Raw genomic sequence first — 21,386 nt, 5'->3', positions numbered from 1 at the left:
GCCGCTGGAGAAGAGTGTGTGTTCTGGGTACAAGATCTCCCTGCGGCTTTAAGAGCGTTTCCAGTTTCCGAACAGTGATGATTAAACAATGACAGGCGAGGCTCGCGTCCGTTATATCAAATATTTACAATGTATTCTGTCATTTTCTTCTCCTTTCATCTTCATTTTTCTCTTTTGTGTAAATCCACTTCAGAATAATGTGTGCTGTGTAAGACTTTAGCGACAAACGTGATGATATACATGATATTTTTTTAAATAAACACTTTTATTCATCAAGGACGCATTAAACTAATCAAAAGTGACATTTAAAGATAAAGACATTGATAATGTTATATAATATTATATTTAAAACAAATGCTGTTCGTTTGAACTTTTGAACATCAAAGAATCCTGAAAATGAAATGTATCAGTTTCCATAAAAATGTGGCAATTTTCAACATTCTTGATCATCAGATCCTCATTAGAGTGATTTCTGAAGGATCATGTGACACTGAAGACTGGAGTAATGATGCTGAACATACAGCTTTGATCACAGGAATAAATTACACTTTACTGTATATTCACATAGAAAACAGCTGATTTACACTGGAATAATATTTCACAATTTTTACTGTATTTTTGATCAAATAAATGCAGCCTTGGTGAGCAGAAGAGACTCTTTAAAAAAAAAAAGTGATTAAGAAAATGAGATGTTGAGTTTGATTCATTAGTGTGAATCATTATTCAGAGTGTTTGATTCAGTGATTCAGTTGAGTCGATTCACTCTGTTCGTTTATGTGAGTCATATCTTGGTGCCAGTTTGATTCGCTGGCAAATTCGATTTTCCTGTAAAAACAGCATTAAACCCTCAGTCCCTCGTGTCTTCATCTCCACCTCTGAGCTCACGGATCAACACACATTAAAGGCTAGTGATGCTGTGTGTGTGTGTGTGTGTGTGTGTGTGTGTGTGTGTGTGTGTGTGTGTGTGTGTGAGTGAATGAGTGTGTGTGTGTGTGTGTGTGTGTGTGTGTGTGTGTGTGTGTGTGTGTGTGTGTGTGTGTGTGTGTGTGTGTGTGAGTGAGTGAATGTGTGTGTGTGTGTGTGTGTGTGTGTGTTTGTGCAAGAGAGAGAGAGAGAGAGAGAGAGAGAGAGAGTGTGTGGCTACATTTATTTGATTGGAAAAAAAATCCAGTAAAAATTGTGAAATATTATTCTAATGTAAAACATCTGTTTTCTATGTGAATATATACTGTAGTAAAGTGTAATTTATTCCTGTGAGAATTCATGAAAAAACACACATTTAGCCTCTTTAATACTGAAATATTCCACCTTATACTATAAATTTCATTTTAATGACTGGATTCTTTGATTCCATCCGTGTTTTCATTTAATTTAATATTCATTAATATTATTGATCTCCTGCATCGACACCATTATATGAGAACTGAACTGAGCTGGACGATGACATCAGAGTGGATATATATTTATAAATTAACTAAATTATTAACTTTTTTACAACAGAAATGAACCATCGCTGAACTTACTTAAGCTTAAGCTGGACTGTGACGATATTTTCTTCTAGAACGTTATTGCCCTGTTATCTCTGTGAAGCTGCTTTGAAACAATCTGAATTGTAAAACGCGCTATATAAATAAAGGTGGCTTGACTTGACCTCTGACCCCGGAGCCGCTGGCGTGTGTTTAATAACCTTGAGCGCTGAGGATGAATGTGACCCAAATCTGGTTTTCTTTCCCGTTTTCCTCATGTGACACAGATCTGTGTCTCTGCCAGATCTCCCTGGAGAACCAGCGCCCGTCCTGACAAACAAGCCGAACCAGCCAAGAGCCTCTCCGGAGAGCGCCGGCGTTCCTTAAACTGCTTCCAGTTTCTCCTTCAGATCATTTGAACATGAGCAGAAATGCTTGTTGTCCAGCGTTATTTCACACTAAATTATAACGACAAAAAATATGATTCTGAGCCATTTTTGTGTGGCGAAAGTCAGATTTTAATTATAAATTAGTACACACAAAAAGCCTTTTTTTCAAGACATACGCATTTTAATTAATAGTAAAAAAAATTTATATTATTTTATATTATTATAATATTAATTCATATTATAATATTTTTTTCATGAATTATATATATAAAATAAGAGCTTAAATAAAACAATTTGTATAAATCTTAATGGACCAAGGGAATGGACATAATATGAATAATATGTAAGGATTATTCAATTCAATTAGAGGGAATTTTACTATTTTACTATTAATTGAAATGTGTAAATCACTTTTTTACGTCTAATCAAATAAATTATAATCATCCTCATATTAGAGTGATTTCTGAAGGATCATGTGACACTGAAGACTGGAGTAATGATACTGAACATTCAGCTTTGATCACAGGAATAAATTACACTTTACTGTATATTCACATAGAGAACAGCTGATGTACATTACAATAATATTTCTGTATTTTTACTGTATTTTCAATCAAATTAAAGCAGCCTTGGTGAACAGAAGATAATTATTTCGAAAAACATTTTACAAATATTTCCTGAATGGTTTGTTCCATGAATCCACAAATAAAACCTAATCCAATGCATCTGAACAGATTTATATAGATACCTACTATCCTGCATTATCCGCTAGCACCTGTCGCTAACGCCTCCACATCCCAGAATAGCTCATCATGGGATACACACTGATTTGGATTCAGTCTTCAGCATCTCTACAACTTTCAGTTATATCTAAATCAACATTGGCAATCTGTTTATTTTTCTTCCTCTCTTGCCCAGAGAAATCCAATATTTCTCAGTCTCTTACACCAACACACACACTTACTGCCTGTCTTCTCTTCTCGTCTCTCACTCTGTTTTGCGTGTGTGCCACATTCTGTCTGGAGGCAGAGAGTAAAAATAAGCACAGAGAGGCGAAAACATGAAGACGGAGTGATTTTCCATCGGATCTCTCTACATATCCAGATCACAAAGGATTTTAATTTCCAGGAATTGCCATTAGCAGTTAATTACTGCATTAATTGTAAACTCTATTCACTCAGAATGAAAGGAATAGTTCACCCAAATAGGTCAATTATGACTGAACACATCTAATTGATCAATCCATCAGTCACAGGCCTCTATCTCGCACCCAGCGCAATTGACTTTGTACAGCGACGCATGTCTCATTCCTATTTCATACCCGACGCACAGCGGACTTTTCCCTCCACAGACACACGTCAGTAAATTAGGGAATGAACTGTAAATTAGGGAATGAACTTGCGCTCCCGGGGGCGGTTCAGCGAAGAGAGGAGGTGTGTGCCGGCGCAAACGTTCCCTGGTGCTATTTTGCAGTTTCAGAAAACAATTCCGCCACTGACCAGGAGAAACCTCGTCTAAAGTCAGTGACTTGTTGCCCGTTGCGCATGTTATTCAGATGATATTCTACACACAGAAGCAGCAGTTTTCATGTTTAGAAAACCATACATTATTACAAGGAACAATATTACCACACGAGGGAAATCATTGTTGTGTCCATGAAGATGTGAAAAATAGGCATAAATCTAGCTTACACATTTACCCAAATGATCATACGCCTGTTTAACCGAAGCTAATCTGTGTGTGTTTCTCCATCCCCAATGTCACTTCTCTGTGTTTTACGGCCCTGACGAGAACGCCGGTCTCCTCGGCTGTGAACCGCTCCTGGCAAATCCGCCGTTATAATAGCAATCCGCCATGGAACAAGCGCGCCTGCTCTTAAAGGGAATGTGAGATGACGCTCTGATTGGTTTATTTCATGTTACACCCAAACCACACCTATGAGTAATAGGGCTGTCACTTTTGAGAAAAATCTAATTCGAACGGATATCGAATATCAAGAAATGTATTTGAATATATTCGAATATCTACGAGTAAAATGTAAAATGAAGTTAACGAACAACCTCGATCCATCAGGAAACGCCACATGATCACTGAATTTCACTGCGCTTCATGAAGAGTTTTACTTTTGCGTGAAAAAGCCGTTCGCCGGAGATGTGTTAAAAGATAGCGGAGTGCATTCATGATTAGGCTAGCGGTATAATAATCCTCCTGGCGCTTTCATTCACGATTCATTTAAACACGCTGATTCATTCAGGAACTAAACGGGTGAGTCATTGAATCATTCACTCACTTTTGTTCTCCGACGGGAATGAAACTGGCAGGTCATTGAGTCGGATTCATTTAGAAACAATTCTCCTGTGTGTTTACCGTAGTTCGGGTCGTTTTACCGACTCCCTCGCTCTCGATCTCATTCAGCAAATTGAACCTTTAAGTCATTCATTCTTTGAGACGTATTTATGTATTGGTTCATTCGTTTTATTTGAATCTATTCCTTGGAGGAGCAGAAGTAGACTAAATAACGGTGTCAAAAAACCCTTGAGTTTCTAATGTTGTTTATGTTTCGGTGGTGTTTTTAATCTGCTTTAAGACAAACCATGTGTAAACTCATAAGTCGACAGCATTGCTGAGTATTTCCTCCTTAAAACTGCAGTGAACCAAAGACAGTCTCAAAAACACGCTTTGAAATCGCTGGTGTTTCTGACGTCACAAACTACCTTGTAACCAATCAGATCAACGTGTGATCGTCAACCAGTGGATCTCTGAGCTGAGTGAGTGAGTGGAGGCGGGGCTCATTTGCATATTCATAGAACCGCGCATACTAAATGAGGCAAGGGTGTCGAGTTACATTCAAGATATTATAAGGCATTTTTCAAGGAAATTTTTTTTAAATGTGTAATTTTGGTGATCAAAGATGATTTTAAGGGATAAAATGATTGACTACAGTGGGACTTTAATAATAAAATTGATTAATTTAAGTTTAATTGCAGTCATCAATCTGATATTCAGAAAAGCAGCGCTATTGCTTGTGTGATATTGCGACACAGACATGACTAAAGTCAAACTACTGGTAATTGTATATTGAAAACTACCAGATATTAACCATAAAATGATGCATTATCTCAGCCAGTTTGAGGCATCTCTGATTGGCTGATGCGCTGCCGTCGCTCATTAACATGCGTGTCATGTTTGCATGTGATTGGCCATGAGTCATTCATCACAAGCTTCATGTACCAATCAAGTGCTCGCTGATGCTGAGTAACGGTAATGCACTCGGTGAGAGGCTCGTTTGTGATGAGAGAACAGAGAAACGGCAGAACTGAACTCTGGGAACGACATGCAAAGCAGATTCATGCAAATCACAAGAAGATCTGCGCAGCACACCATAATTGGACGGCCACCCACTCTGTGTAAATATTGGCCCTTAATTCAAACCAGTTGGTAGTTTGTGCACACACACACACACACACACACACACACACACACGTCCCAGGCAGAAGAAAATTGGGGTCAGATGCATTTAGAAGCACTCCGTCATCCTCCACGGTTTGCGTGGTCTGAGAAGCGAGCGGAGGAGGGAGTGAAATGCGCTTGTAAGATGTAAATTTACAGCCTCGTTTACCACAGTAATTGAGTATCAGAGAACGAGACCCGATTGGAAAGCCGTACCGCAACACTGCATAACCTCTTGCTCATCCAGCTCAACTTCAGTTCTCAAGGTGATGAAAAACGAGCTTTCAAGCTCATAACTATCGAAGCCCCTTTCCTTTTCTGAGTCATAATTATGGCATAAAAAAAATCGAATTTATGACATATCATATTTCATATGCATATTTCATATTACAACACATTTAATCATATTTATGATATGAAAAGACTTAATTATGACATAAATAAAATTGTGACATAAGACATTTTTTTTATTTTTTAGGGCTTTCAACGTGTGACGTCACAAACTACCTTGTAGCCAATCAGATCAACGAGTGGATCTAATTTGGTAATTAGAGGGTAAATTAGTGATTAGAGTGGTTAAACTTAATCAGTGAGCTGCTGTGAGTGAGTGGAGGCGGGGCTCATTTGCATATAGAACCTCGTATACTAAATGAGGCAAGGGTGTCGAGTTACATTCAAGATATTTTAAGGCATGAAGAATTTTTAATATAACGCAAATAACTGCAAATGACTGAATAAATTACTAAATTACTTGTATACTGTTTATTCTTGTTATTCTTATTGGTTATTTTCACTTATCGTGTATTCTATCATAATTTCAACTTTTTACCTCATAAATATGACTTACTATGTCATAATTTCAACTTTTTTCGCATTTATGGCATAGCATGTCATAATTTCATCTTTTTACATAATTATGACTTAGTATGTAATCATTTTGACTTTTTACCTCATAATTATGACTTATGACAAAATTGCGACCATAAATATGACTTTGTATGTTCTTAATTCAATTTTATCATAACTTTTATCATTTTATCATAACTATGACTTAGCATGTCAAAATGTTGACATTTTACCACATAAATATGTCTTAATATGTCATAATTTCAACTTTTTACTTCATAAATATGACTTAGTATGTCATAATTTCTTCTTTTTACATAATTATGACTTAGTATGTAATCATTTGGACTTTTTACCTCATAATTATGATGTCAAAATATGACTTTGTATGTTCTTATTTCAATTTTTTATCATAACTATGACATGTCAAAATGTTTACATTTTACCACATAAATATGACTTAGTATGTCATAATTTAAACTTGTTACCTCATAAATTGACTTAATTTCCACTTTTTAATCGGAATTTAATATGGCATAATTTCGACTTTTGACCTCAATTACGACTTTTTATCTTGTAACTGACTTAGTATGTCATAATTTCATATGTCATAATAATTATGACTTGTGTCAAAATTTGGAGATTGTTTACAGTTCCAAGCCGCGTCTGTAGGATTTTTCCACCTGTTTTCTGCTCCAGCAGGTGAAAACGATGCGTCTGGTCGGTGGTGTAAAGTCACACTACCAAAAGCAAGGCTTTTATATGCATATATAATGGTAATCTCATCCAAAACAGGTTTGGGAATCACCTGAAAAGACATTCAGCCTAATTTGAATATTCAAATCGGAATCTAAATGAGCTTAACTTGAAAAGCACAAACACAAAATGAAGTAGAATAGAAAAGAAGATGTCGTAGAGCAGTGGAGGATCACCACCTGTTTGTAAGCGAGAGGACAAAGGAATCCACCGAACGCAGAGTGTGTAAGCGGACGCCACACACTCGTCTCTGGGGACTCGCATGTAGGATCTGAATGCATTGTATTCTCCACCTGCCTTCACACACAAAACCAACAAACCACAGCGCAATGGGAAGTCCCTGCTAGAAGCAATGGCACTCCATAATGGATAAATCAAGGCCGAGAGCAAACAAAGCTGTCAGGATTCAAACGAAAATGATACGACTGCACTAGTGATGGGTGTTATTGAGCATGAAAACATTCATTTTGTGGGTTTTCTTCAGCATTTCACAATGATTCAAGTTCAGCAGCAAAAATATCACATGTAAACATGCCAAATGAGATTTTAGAAATAGTTGTATCTCTTGGAGTTGTATCTATCTGACTTAGTATGACCTTTTTACCTCATAATTATGACTTTTTACTTCATGACTTAGTCATAATTTCAACTTTTAACCTCATAAGTATGACTTCACTTAATATGCCATAATTTCAACTTTTTACCTCATAATTATGACTTATTATGTAAACATGCCAAACGTCAATTTTTTTAATTAATATTTGTTTATTTGTATATGAATTGTAATATTTTTTTATTAAAATATTTTTCAAAGTTGTAAATAAAACAAACATTATGGGAGCATGTTTTACAAGAGAACACAATTTCAGTCTCTCTACTTCAAAATGTCATGTTTAACTCAATGAGTTACTTGCAGTTTCTCTGTAATTATTTGTGAAATTAACTAGCAATAAAATAAATCCTTTAACGAAATATTTTGTTAATTTATTTAAAAGTTTTTATTATGTAAATTGTAAATATTTTAATGTTTTATTCAATATTGTTTTACTTCATTTTTGTATATTTAATAAATATTTCAATATTATAATAATAATTATTATTTTGTGATTTTGATGGCAGATGTATTTGTTGAGTTTTATTACGGTGCAGCACATTAGTGTTCAACAATGGGAATGTAAATATATATTTTGTGTATATATATATATATATATATATATATATATATATATATATATATATATATATATATATATAAATTGAAGATATGTTAAAGACGGAAGGGTCTTGAGATGTATTTTCAAGTTTCTAAATGATTAAATAAACCAAAAACTGTTCAATTATAAATTATAATGACTATGATAAGAGTTGTAAGACTCCCCAGGCCTGATCTTCAACATCAAGTTGATGCAAAACAGAGAAGTGCAGGTACTGAAGTTCAGACTTTTATCTGTCAAAGCATGGCATCTCTGTGGCACACACACACACACACACACACACACACACACACACACACACACACACTAACCCCCAGTTCAGGACAGAGGCATCTTTGTGGGTCGCCCGGTTCAACAGAGAGACAGAACAAAGGCTCTTGTGTGTGTGCGGGGCATCTTCACAGCTGGGGCGTACAGCGAGTTTATCACACTTACAACCATACCAACATTTTCTCTCTTTAATGCATCACTCGCCTTTCTGATTCAGCTGGTCTATTGATTACACAATTCATTTGCATTGCATTCAAGTGCCATTTATGTAAGGAATGACTGTTGAATTGTTATAAAAATAATGCACACCCATAATACGGCCATGACGCGAAGGTGTGCATCATTTTCTAATAATTCAACGGCCCGGGGTCAATTATTCCACTTATAATACGGTAACACCTCAAGACATTGTTCAGATGATTTACTTCAAGACATTTCTCATGTTTTTTCCCTTAAAACGCTCTTGTGTGTGGAACTAATTTCTTACGCATCTCATCCCACGCCTCCGTTTCTGATTCCAAAACGTCATTTTAGAGCCACTGATAGCAGATTAATGCAGTTATTAATGCAGTTATTATTTATATATATATATATATAGAGATAGAGAGAGATTAAGTGTGTGTGAATTACCTGAGTCTGTGTGTCTCTCAGTGTTCGACAGCAGCGTCTCGACTAATAGTGAAACTGTAAGTTTATCTGCTTCAAGAACAGCGCCGTTAATATAGCGCTAGTGAGAAATTCATGTAGCGTTTAAGTTGCTAAACTATTTTACTAATTTATTTGAATTTCTCACTAGCACTATATTAACGGCGCTGTTCTTGAAGCAAATAAACTTACAGTTTAACTATTAGTCGAGACGCTGCTGTCGAACACTGAGAGACACACAGACTCAGGTAATTCACACACACTTAATCTCTCTCTCTCTCTCTCTCTCTCTATTTAATAACTGCATTAATCTGCTATCAGTGGCTCTAAAATGACGTTTTAGAATCAGAAACGGAGGCGTGGGATGAGATGCGTACGAAATTAGTTCCACACGCAAGAGCGTTTTAAGGAAAGAAAACCTGAGAAATGTCTTGAAGTAAATCATCTGAACAAGGTGTTACCGTAGTATAAGGAAATAATTTACTCCGGAGCCCGTTGAATAATCAGAAAATGATGTCGACCTTCATGTCGTGGTCGCATTACCACCTCGGCTGTGTATTATTCTCTAACAATTCAACAATTATTCCGTACATATCACCCAGGCCAGCACTGTCACGCACTTTCTTCTGTTCTGGTCTCTCTGATCTACTTGTGGACGTGAGGTTTGTCCGCTTCGCCCTGGCAGCACATCAAACAGAGGCCGCAGGAAAGCCAGAACACAGAAGAGGTTTTCTGGATGAAAATCCATCCAGACCAGAACAACTAAACTTTCTTCTGCATCGCCAGCAAAGCAAACTGAGGTCAACAACAACATCAGAATGACCCATTTAACATTCATTATCTGCAGACATCTTTATCATTAAAGCACAAAAGTGAAACTGCAATATTCAGCAAATTAACATGAGAGAAAAACATGTCCGTCATGCATCATATGTGTATGATACGCAATATAAATGACAGAAACCTTCAAACCAAAACCGTCTTACACTTAGATAACGGACTAGCTGGAGCAGATTCTAGATGATCAAGAAATATTGGAATTATGGAACATGGAATATTACGGCTGGTCAACCAGTTTAGATAATCTTTCCATGTTCCCAAACACATTTACCAGCTTAATCTGTGTTTTCCAAAAGATAAACGTTGCATTAAAGCATTATATAAGGTTTTTATTAATGCTTTGGCAAAACAAAGTCTTTATCAAGCCAATAAAGGTTTTGAATCATGAAGTGAGTCCTGCATGTGACACATAACGCACACTTCGATCGAATCGTTCTTTCGAGTCGGTTCTTTTTAATGATTCGAATCGTTGGCAAATCATCCGAGCAAAGGCAAAGAAAAACTTTGTTTAGGAGTAAAACCAAGGTAATCCACATAACGGACACCAGGCGAATGAGCAGCATCCAACAACATTTTTATTCATTGCAAAACACGTTATGTGAATCGGTTATCTGAGCAGTTCCAGTAAATTAACCGATTCATTAAAACGAATCATTCCTCCACATATATCATATAGCACCTCGGCAAAGAAAGCACGGTAACTGCACAAGGTGTTCATGCATTAAAGCGCACAAGAACGAGAGAGAAAAAGTATGAAGTCAGTCTGAAATACACGTGCATGAATACTGAGCAGAGAAGCGATGGAGATGCTTTGTGCTTTTCTGAAGTCTCGGGTTTCACAAAGCGAGTCTTCTTCTTCCAGTGACTGCTGCCCTTCCCCCTGCATGCTCAAAACTGCCCTCAAATCTACATTTAATTCGCTCATTACTGGATGCATTTACTGTATTAAATTAACTAGTAACAAAGTCTTTTTTTTCTCCTACTGGAAAATATTTGGCATGCCATCCCAGCAATAATTTGGAGTGCACACTGTTTAGCAAGCATGCAAACTGCATTGCATTTTGGTGTGATAGTTTGCCTTGTGTTTGCCATACAGATGTGACTCCCCTTCCCCCTTGAATGCATCAATCTTGAAACCTCAGGGCAGTGAGAAATAAGTCATCTTGTTATGCCTTCAATGCAAACAAACATAAGTTGCATGTAATATGTAATGCTCAAGCATTCAGGATGCCTTCGGCTGCATTATGCAAGTTATTTCACATGCATGCATAATTCAACCCACACCTGTCAACCAGTCCTGAATGGGGCCAAGCACAAGCAGTGTTGGTTTACACTGGCAATACATCAGCCAGAAAAGATAAATACGAGAAGGAGAAAAAAAATGCAAATGTGAACACTTTATTCCCATTATGCGTTTCTCTCATTTTAACAGCAAGGGCCAGAATGCAATCTACAAGCATGCATAAAATGTCATACCTGAATAAATGTAAGTACTTCTTATTATTCCATGTTTTTCCCAGGTATGCGGGTTATTCCTTAAAATGTTCCTCTCTGTTCAGTCTCACGGTGTTCATTGCAGAAATACAGTACTGATATACAGCTGGGTTCGGATCCCGTTAAAAAGACTGGAGCTCGGGATCAGTCAACGCAGGAAATGGGATCCACAGTGAACATTCATGCGTGTGTTAGTCAACAACGATCGGCTTAATTTCTCGTCACAGCATCTAAAAATAGACATATACGAGGCATAACCCCTTGTGAATCAAGGTTGTGCTCTTTTTCTGAGGAGAAGCGATGTTCTGGATGACAGTGCGTGTGACTCCACCCCTCCGACTGCAGATGGTACGTCCCACTTTCTATTGTTGGAGCCACAAACGCTGCAACAAACCGCGCCCCGCCCACAGCGGGATCCTTGATCTGATTGGCCAGTGCCATACACAGACCACACCCATCGGTCCGATCAGTAATTGCAAATACAAACAACTTGTTTATCAACCAAAACAACTTAAATGTGTTGTATGTGATTTGTTTTGGGAAAAACACACCTACATATAACATGTTCCTACTAGCTGTGAATAAAAATAAAAAACATTCATAATTAGGCTTTGACATAATTATAAATTCGAAATTATGACATTCAAAGTCATAATTATGACACCCTTAGACGAAGTTTTAATGGAAAAAGTCGAAGTTGTGACATACTAACTCATAATTGTGACATAAATGCCATGAAAACGTCACAATTCTGACATAGAAAGGCATAATTTCTTCTTTCTATGTAATAATATCGACAATACTTGCAATTGCACAATCTTCTTATTTTAACCAGTGAAACTTTGCAACATATTCATTGTATATTATGTATAAACATTTCCCTTTTTATAGTACATAGTATAAGTGAGTAACAAAGACATATTTTATACAACTCTTTATGTGTGGAAGGAATCCGTGTTATCTTAGTATAATTTAGATACTATTCTTTTTTTTAATTCGTTTTATTTAAATTTTACTTAAAGTTTTATTCATTTTTTTTAATATACCTATTGACTTTTTTATTTTTATTTTATTTCAAGTAACACAATTTTTATGGTTTTTGTTTTAGATAACTATAATAAAAACCCTGGTGATAATAAACTAAAACATAAGCGCATTACAAATTGCGCGTGTACGTCGCAATGCGCGCTCTTGAAAACTGTTGTCCTAAAAGATACAACATCTAACTTACTGCACTACAACTGCGCCCGCTTTACATTCCATTTCAGATGTATAAAATTAATAAGCTTATAATATAATATTAAGTAAAGACATATGGTTTAAGAATCTTTTAAAAAAATAAGACTATTTAAGATATTTTTAAACAAATATTCATCTTTGAGGACCCGCTGACGAAAGACCAACAACATCCAAGATGGCGGCGACAGAGAGTGGCCTCGTTTCGTACGGCAGCGACTCAGATTCGGAAAATGAGTCAGAATCCCGTATTAGTCCGCAGAAAGTCGAACCAGACTCGATCGCGCATCTTCAGCCTTTAAAGTCCGACAGTGTAATGACTTTAGCCCTTCTGAACTCAGCGCCCGAGGTCGCCGTGAAGGTAAACAAGAAACGCGCGGGTCACAGACACTAACGGAGCCTCGGTTGATTTGGAGGAAACCCAGTCGAGTCAAATGTGGTTAATGTTCGCTGTTCTGATGCCTGGTCGCTTAATAACAGGTGAAACAATGTTTTCTGTTTTTGTCTTTTCCAGGAAGATGTTGAGACCGGTGTGCATCTTGATCCAGCACTCAAAGAAGTCACGTACAACCCTACATTTGAAACTATGTTTGCTCCAGAGGTGAGTACAGCTGTTTGTCAAGATAGATGGAAGCATATTGTGCATTTCAAATATTATGTGCAATATATCAGGCGTGTTCAGTCGCTTTGTATGCCACAGACTCCCAAATATCATTACACTTGTTGTGTGAGAAACCCCATGCTAAAACTATCTTTTATGAATGCCTAGTTCAGTATTAATCTAAACATTGTTCCTATTGTGTTACATTATAATATATTTTGTTCTGCTCACTATAGTAGTGTACTGTTCAATAAATTATTTGTGTTTATTTAACTTTGATGCAATTTTAATCTATTTTTTTTAGCTTAGATTCATAACATGTTTTATTTTTAATCAAATTTACTTACATTTTACAGTGTTTTTCTAGACTATATTTGTAGTATAAATCTAAAATGAATCTCTATTAAGTTTCCTCATTATGTATATTTTTTCTACTCGCTATATTAATGTACCGTTATTTGTATTCAATCAATTCTGGTTTAACGGTGCAGGATTCATCAGTGCATGTTGCTGTAAATGTACCTCTAAAAGTCCAAACTTGAATAAGAAAAAATGTAACCACACTAAATCTGATCATTGTGACTCATTCCTAATAATATTAACCAATAATATAACAGCCTACTTTTCAGAAGCCAGTCAAATTCACTTTATTAAATCAAAAATGTACATTATTAATGTACAAAAATGCATTGGAAGAAAAAACAGATATGACCACCATCTTATTTATGTTGATTGTCTCCTTCTCGTCTCATTCCAGTTTGGACCGGCGAACCCGTTCCGATCGCAGCAGATGGCGGCTCCGAGAAACATGCTGTCGGGTTACGCTGAACCGGCTCACGTCAACGACTTCATGTTCGAGCAGCAGAGGAGGACCTTCTCTACGTTCGGTGAGAGATAGGCTTGCTGCGATAGTCGGTGTTACCGGTAACTTGCCCACCATGGCACTGCCCCCCACCGTCGATTTATTTTTAATAAAATCATTTAGTTCAGTTACAGAACAGACACTACAATTAAAAACTGAACGTGTCTGCTTAATGAATCGTGAGCTGAACGAGAGTCGCAGCAGGAGTCCGATTTCATTCATCACGAGAGCGAGGAGCTGATATTTGGTGTAAAAGCGCCTATTTAAGCGAATTTGTCATTGTGTGTGTGTTTTACATTACGAATAATAGGCTAATGAACTCACCATTCGGATTGGAATCTTCTCCAGACTGAGATGAAGTTAAAGAATTTAATATCTTGTGGTCAATTTAAATATTTATTAAACAATCATCAGAGTAAATTAATGGTGTGTAAATGTTTCTAATCAGATGCATTTTTTATTTTTATGTAATGATGTTTGTTTTATGTTTGTGTGTTCTGAAATTGTCTATGTAAACTCAGCTGCCTATCTTGGCCAGGACACTCCCGTGAAAGAGATTTTAATCTCAGTGAGTCCTATTTCCTGGTTAAATAAAGGTTTATATTCAAGCAATCCAACCCCGAATTGGCGCTAATTTGAAAGTGAAACTAAAATACGCACGTGTTCATTACTATGGAGAAACGCTCGCTCTGCGCCGCACCATTATGAACGCCCATGCAGAAGTGCGCATTTTACTTTAGCCTTCAGATTAGTGCTTTATAAGCCCCCGCCGGCGATACCGGTGTTGTCACACGTCGATTAACAGATGGGAAAATATCCTCACCGTCACATCTCTAGTGAGAGATATCCGTCGATCTCGCTTGTGTAGCTTCTGTATTCACGCCATGGAATCAAAGCAAACGTGTGTGTTTGTCGTCGTCAGGTTACGCTCTGGACCCGTCGGTGGACACCAGTCAGGTCTCGTCCAGCAGCTACATCGGAGCCATAGAAGAAGCCGAGAAAAACAAAGGTGAGATTCACGAAATCTGACATCCATCTCTCGTTCCTGCTCACGTTAGTCATAATTAATGCTGTCATTACTAGGGCTGACGGTGTTTGAGACGGGACCAAAGAAGGCTGAGAAGAGGAGGAAGGTGAAGGGAGGAGATGCGTCGGATATCGACTGCTTTCTGGGGCCTTGGGCAAAATACCAGGATGAGAAAGAAGTGGCCAAACCCTCTGAGGTGAGACGGCGTTCAACATGTTCAGTTTATCATAAGATGATCAGGGTTTGAATGAACCTTTTCACTCACCAGACAACTAAATTTTTAAAGGGGGGGTGAAATGCTCATTTTCACTCAATCTCCTGTTAATCTTGAGTACCTATAGAGTAGTATTGCACCCTTCATATCTCCAAAAAGTCTTTAGTTTTATTATATTATATTAAGAAAGATTGGATGTACCGAGTCTTTCCGGAAAAAAACGAGCGGCTGGAGGCGGGCTGTGTGGGCGAAGCTAAAGCTGTGCTAACGCGCCGAGCTAGTGACAACACACAGAGACAATAGATTAGAAGCAGTTTTACTCACCGAACCTTTATCATTGTGACTGCTCGATCCTTAAGCATTAGACGATCTGCAAATCCGTCGATCTGGGCTTTGTTTATAAAACAATCATCGTCGAAATGCAGGGAACAACAGTCTTACACAACTCCGTTTATGCTCAGGAAAACAAACTCCATCCACTGGTGCTTTAACGCTGGGTTCTTTGGGAATCTGTGCAGGGTTGTCTTGCCCTGGCAACCAAAAACACACTTCTTTGGCTACATTGACTTCCCTAAAGCCAAGCATAGCGCTTTGATGGGCGTACTGCTTTCGCTCTCTTGCTCTGGTCTACGAGTGCGCGCGCGCCCGCGATCTTACCGGAGAAGTGCCCTTAGGACCCATATAAGGAAATTCCGTTACATCTGACGTCACACATGCCCATACTCGAAAAAAACTTTCCGAAACTTGTGACAAACCGGAAGGACAATTTTTGGAACAGAAATACTCCTTCAAACTTACAACTTAACTTTTGAAACTTTGTCCATGTTTATCATGGGAATCCAACTCTATAACAGTGTAAAAAACTCAGTATGCATGAAATAGCATTTCACCCCCCCTTTAAGTTACCGGCCATTCAGAACTTCTACTAGCTGAAAAAAAAGAGAAAGAATGAACCAGGTTAACTATGTCACAGTTTACATATATAAATAATTATAAAATTTGCTGATTTTTACCAACTTTTGGCACGTTAATTTCAAACACTGAAGATGATGAATCCTAAACCATTAATCATATTGTTATCAAGATTTCTGCTTCTCTGGCTTGTGCTGCAACTCAGTTATTATCGTTGTGACTAAAACCTTTAAAAAACATTCAGTGAATTAAAATAAAGCTAAAATAAAATATAAGTATTAGTTAAAGAAAAGTAGAACTGTTGCCTTGGCAATAAACTAAGTTGAAAAAAGTTGAAGCACTAAAATTAATAACTGGTAATAAATAAAACTAACTGAAATAAAAATAACCCCCCCCCCCAAAAAAAAACACACAATGAGATGACTATAAATTAAACTAAAATTAACATAACAAAAAATATAATTATATAAAAATAAAAAAACTGCTTTTGTATGCAAGGAGGTAGTGAAATTGCTAAGATTACAGTATTTAAAAAGTGTTAACTGTTATAGAAAAATACAAGGATTTAAAAAAATAAATATATATATATATATTATTGTGCAACAATACACATAAACATGGTATCGTATCCTATATAAAACATCAATATCAGTGTATATATATATAAAATGTCAAATACACTGTTATTATACAAAAATACAAGAATTTAAAACAAAATAAATATATTTTTTTTATAATAATTGTTATTGGGCAACAATACATATGTGCAATGCACATAAACACGGTATCATGTCGGATATAAAACATCATTATCGGTCGATCTATAGTTAAGAAACTAGTCAGATTGTCCTTTAATGTGTGTTATAGACTAACCCTTCTCCTCATGTTCGACTGTGACAGGACGAGCAGAAAGAGCTGGACGAGATCACAGCCAAGAGACAGAAGAGAGGCAAGAATGAAGAAGAAGCTCCAGCGGAGGAGAAGACCATCCTTCACAGTACGCCACCACGACACCACACACACTCGATTAAACGTGTGCTGATCTGCTCTTACACCCTGTCTCTCTCTCACTGCAGTTAAAGACGCGTATGATTACCAGGGCCGCTCGTACCTGCACATTCCTCAGGACGTGGGCATCAACCTGCGCTCGCCAGACATCCCGGACAAATGCTACCTTCCCAAGAAGCAGCTGCACGTGTGGACCGGACACACCAAGGTGAAGCGGCAGTGTGTGTGTGTGTGTGTGTGTTTGTGTGGGAGGGCTGCACAATATGTGACCCTGCACCACAAAACCAGTCACATGGGTCAAAATTTTTTTAAATTGAGATTAGTGTTGTCACGATACCAAAATTATTGTTTCGATACCGATACCAACTTGTAGGGATGTCAATTTTCACAAATTCCTATGATCGATCGTCATTTAAATTAACGATCAATTAATCGATTAATCGTTAGCCGTAATACTGCGATATGCGTCTACTGCAGTGGCTATGGCCAACAGCATGACAGGGTGTGCAAATGCTGCTCAGAACGCTATAATCCTCACCAAATCAATGAGAATGGTTTTAAATATAAATAAAGGGCTAATAGGATTGTAAAATGTTTCGATGTGATTGATAATTAAATTAATTATTTAATAATCAAATATAACTACTAATACAACGTGTCACCAACGCCGCCTCATATTCGCTTAGAATGTGTGACGCGCTCTTCCTGGAACAACTGCACGCGCTGAATGAATCTGCTACCGTTAAACTGGAGCACTTTGCTAGCACGTTATTTATCTAAAAGAAACGCATCCTATATGAGATTAATCAGATATATTAAAAATAAACATAATATTACAAATTATATCTGCACAAAATGACGCAAATTCATGCACAAGTGAACTTGAACTAAGTTAACGTTACGTGCTATCATTCAGAACTACTCATGTTGTGGACGCGCTCTTCCTGGAGCAACGCGACACGGCAACTAAACCCAAATAATTCACAATGTTTTATTACAATATTGTTCTCTTTATAATGTTATGTAATATTACAGTCCCAATAGTCATTATTAGTCGTGCACTGCCGTTTGAGCTGCGCGCGCTGAAGCTGACGCTTTACTACAGAGTTAATTCTTAACCAAATGCATCCAATATGAGATAAATCAGATATAGATAGGCCTACACAAAATAAAAAGTATAACAACTTACATTTGCACAAAACAAAAGGCTGCGAATGCACACGCAAGCTTATAGTCATGATGAAGGTGTAAAATGGTCCCAAACATAACTCCGGCGCGCTCGCTTTACATGTTTCGCGGTTGAGCAGCGCACACGCGCATGAAGACCTGCTTAATCGATGATCGATAAGTTTTATCGATTAAATGTATTATCGACAATTAATCGATCGTCGATTAATCGTTGACATCCCTAATACCAAGTCAAGTATTGCGATTTCGATACTTTTTTGATACTTTCGGTTCTTTGCTGCGCGCGTCAGGAAAAAAAACACAGACGTCCATAGGGAGGGTTTTTTTTTTTTTAGTATCGATACTGAAAAATGTAGGTATCGTGATGTTTTTAATTTCCGAGTATCGCGATACTTTTGAAGTATCGATACACCATGCAACACTAATTGAGATGTATACATCATCTGAAAGCTGACTAAATAAGCTTCCCATTGATGTATGGATTGTTATGATAGGACAATATTTGGCCGAAAATCTGGAATCTGAGGGAGCAAAAAAATCGAAACATTGAGAAAATCTCCTTTAAAGTTGTGCATTTATGTTGGCGATTGTGCAGCATTCACTCACAGAAATACATGTTTTATATATTTATGGTAGGAAATTTACTAAATATCTTCATGGAACATGATCTTTACTGAATATCCGAATGATTTTTGGCATAAAGGACAAATCGATAATTTTGACCCATACAATGTATTGTTGGATATTGCCTCAGATATACCCGTGCGACATGTGACTGGTTTTGTGATCCAGGGTCACGTATATCGAAATATCCCAAATGTATATGTCGCGATATGCATTTCGCAACGGCTTGCAATAACTACTGCGGTCATGAACTAAAGACAGAGAAAATCACTTGCTATGGTTTAAAGTCATATTGAAATGATCACAAAGGAATTGAAATTTTAATTTTATAACAAGTAGGCCTATCCGATTCCAGAGCTGGAATTGATTTCCGGTTCCCAACACTAACTCTGTGCTCTGGTCTGGTGTGTGTTCTCTGGTGTGTGCAGGGCGTCAGTGCGATCCGTCTGTTCCCGGCGTCTGGGCATCTGCTGCTGTCCTGCTCCATGGACTGCAAGATCAAGGTGAGATCTGCATTTAACACACTTCTCGTGTGTGTGTGTTTGTGTGTGTGTGTGTGTGTGTGTGAGGAGACGAGTGGGCAGCTGAAAGGTCAAGCAGTGTTGTGTAAAACTGCTCTACCCTTCAGCCAACGTTTTTTTCTGATGCTTGAACACTAGTTATAACAACAACAATAATAATAGTTATTGTTATTGATGATAATAATAAGAATACATAACAATAAAAGTTTTTTTTTAATAATAATTAAAATGTGTATAATAATAATAATAGAAAAGAATAGAATAGAATAATAGAATAGAATAGATAATAATTATATAGAAATATAAGAAATTAAAAGTCTGTTAAAATAAAACAAAATTATTATTATTATTATGCAACAACAAATACTATTCTAACAGACTGTTTTTAAATTAATTATTCATTAACATAATAAAATTGAATAATAATAATTATTATACAAAATACAAGAATTTAAAACAAGAGTATTATTATGCAACAAGAATTAATATAAATTAATAGAATATTAGTATAATTAATTTTAAAATTAATATTAATATAATAATAACATTAATAATTGTTTTTTCAATATGATAATAATAAATATAATTAAAAACATTATTAATATAATATAGTTATAATTAATATATTATACAAAAATACAAGAATTTAAAACAGTCCGTTAAAATAAAAGCAAAATAATAATACTTATTGTGCAATAGTAATAATTTAATTCTTTTACAATATTATAATATTAATAATAAAATTGATTAATATATTATATTAATATGATTATAATAATTGTAATATTAAATAACAATTAATATTGTTGTTATTTATTAATATAATAATAATAATAATAAATAACTTATTATTATTATTATTATTATTAATAGAATAATATTAATATAATTCTTATACAAAATGCAAAAATTTTAAACGGTATGTTAAATTAAAAACAAAATAATGGCTAACAACACTAATTTAAAACAGTCTGTTCGAATATTAAAATATTAATAAAATTCATACTAAAATAATTTTTAATATCTTATATTAATATAATAATAATAATAATTATTATGCAAAATACAAGAATTTAAAACAGTCTGTTCCAGTACATCTGTATAATTATATTAATAATGGCATTATTATTAATATGTCTATTATTATTATTATTATTATGCAAGCAGTTTTTATGACCTCACATTATTTTATGTAATTCTATGAAAAATGCTTTACAAATATATTTAATGAAGTGTTGATAGAGACCCAGATGGAGTGTTTTACTCCTAATCTCCTGATTCGTTAAACGCACGCACATAAAGCATCAAATGTGAAGAACTCTGACCCTCCGCATCATCTGACAGATAATCGCCTTGTACGCTGATTAGTGTTTTATCATAATGAACAGTGTGTGTTCTCTGTGTGTGCTGATGTTGTGTTTGTGTTTTGCTGTAGTTGTGGGAGGTGTATAACGAGAGGAGATGTGCGCGGACGTTTATCGGTGAGTGAGTGTGTGTGTGTGTGTGTGATCTCTTCTCACACAGGGTTCTGATGAACTCTCAGCGCTGTCGTGATTGACTGATGTGCTTTAATTACTCTGAGACGTGATTAATGGAGGAAAGCACAGGCTGGATTCTCCAGTGTCTCGACTCGTTCATCAAGCGCTGAAACACATTCATGAGTTCAGATCACAGAAGCGTCTCTCTCTCTCGCCGGGTTTAATTCAGTCAGACTCGTCAATTAAAGGATGTTTCTGGACACAATCAGAAAATAAGCTTTTCTTTTTTCTAATTATTGAATAATAAGAATTAAAATCATATTGCTAATATTAATAATAACTATT

General features: G+C 36.2%; 2 protein-coding genes across 3 annotated transcripts in view; one reads left to right on the top strand and one right to left on the bottom strand.

The window, feature by feature from the left end:
• The window catches only part of wasf1 (WASP family member 1), a 59,070-nt gene extending 47,438 nt beyond the window's left edge, over positions 1 to 11,632 (bottom strand). The window contains exon 1 of one of the 2 annotated variants that reach the window (XM_081379058.1): positions 11,353 to 11,632. The gene's annotated coding sequence lies outside the window, so the exon portion shown is untranslated. The remainder of the gene's footprint in view (positions 1 to 11,352) is intronic. The other variant, XM_081379059.1, reaches the window with a different exon arrangement.
• Positions 11,633 to 12,557: 925 nt separating this feature from the next.
• Positions 12,558 to 21,386, top strand: part of cdc40 (cell division cycle 40 homolog) — a 24,410-nt gene continuing 15,581 nt past the window's right edge. Inside the window, exons 1-9 of the mRNA XM_081379057.1 lie at positions 12,558 to 12,967; positions 13,121 to 13,207; positions 13,965 to 14,094; positions 14,992 to 15,078; positions 15,153 to 15,292; positions 17,123 to 17,219; positions 17,299 to 17,438; positions 19,471 to 19,545; positions 20,999 to 21,044. Of these exons, the coding sequence (XP_081235183.1) occupies positions 12,785 to 12,967; positions 13,121 to 13,207; positions 13,965 to 14,094; positions 14,992 to 15,078; positions 15,153 to 15,292; positions 17,123 to 17,219; positions 17,299 to 17,438; positions 19,471 to 19,545; positions 20,999 to 21,044 (985 nt within the window). The 5' untranslated portion in view covers positions 12,558 to 12,784. The remainder of the gene's footprint in view (positions 12,968 to 13,120; positions 13,208 to 13,964; positions 14,095 to 14,991; positions 15,079 to 15,152; positions 15,293 to 17,122; positions 17,220 to 17,298; positions 17,439 to 19,470; positions 19,546 to 20,998; positions 21,045 to 21,386) is intronic.

The sequence above is a fragment of the Scardinius erythrophthalmus genome, assembly GCF_964197995.2.
Source record: "Scardinius erythrophthalmus genome assembly, chromosome: 11".
NCBI classification, from domain to species: Eukaryota; Metazoa; Chordata; class Actinopteri; order Cypriniformes; family Leuciscidae; genus Scardinius; species Scardinius erythrophthalmus.
Note: the sequence above shows the minus strand (reverse complement) of the source record. Positions and strands in the feature narration are given on the sequence as shown.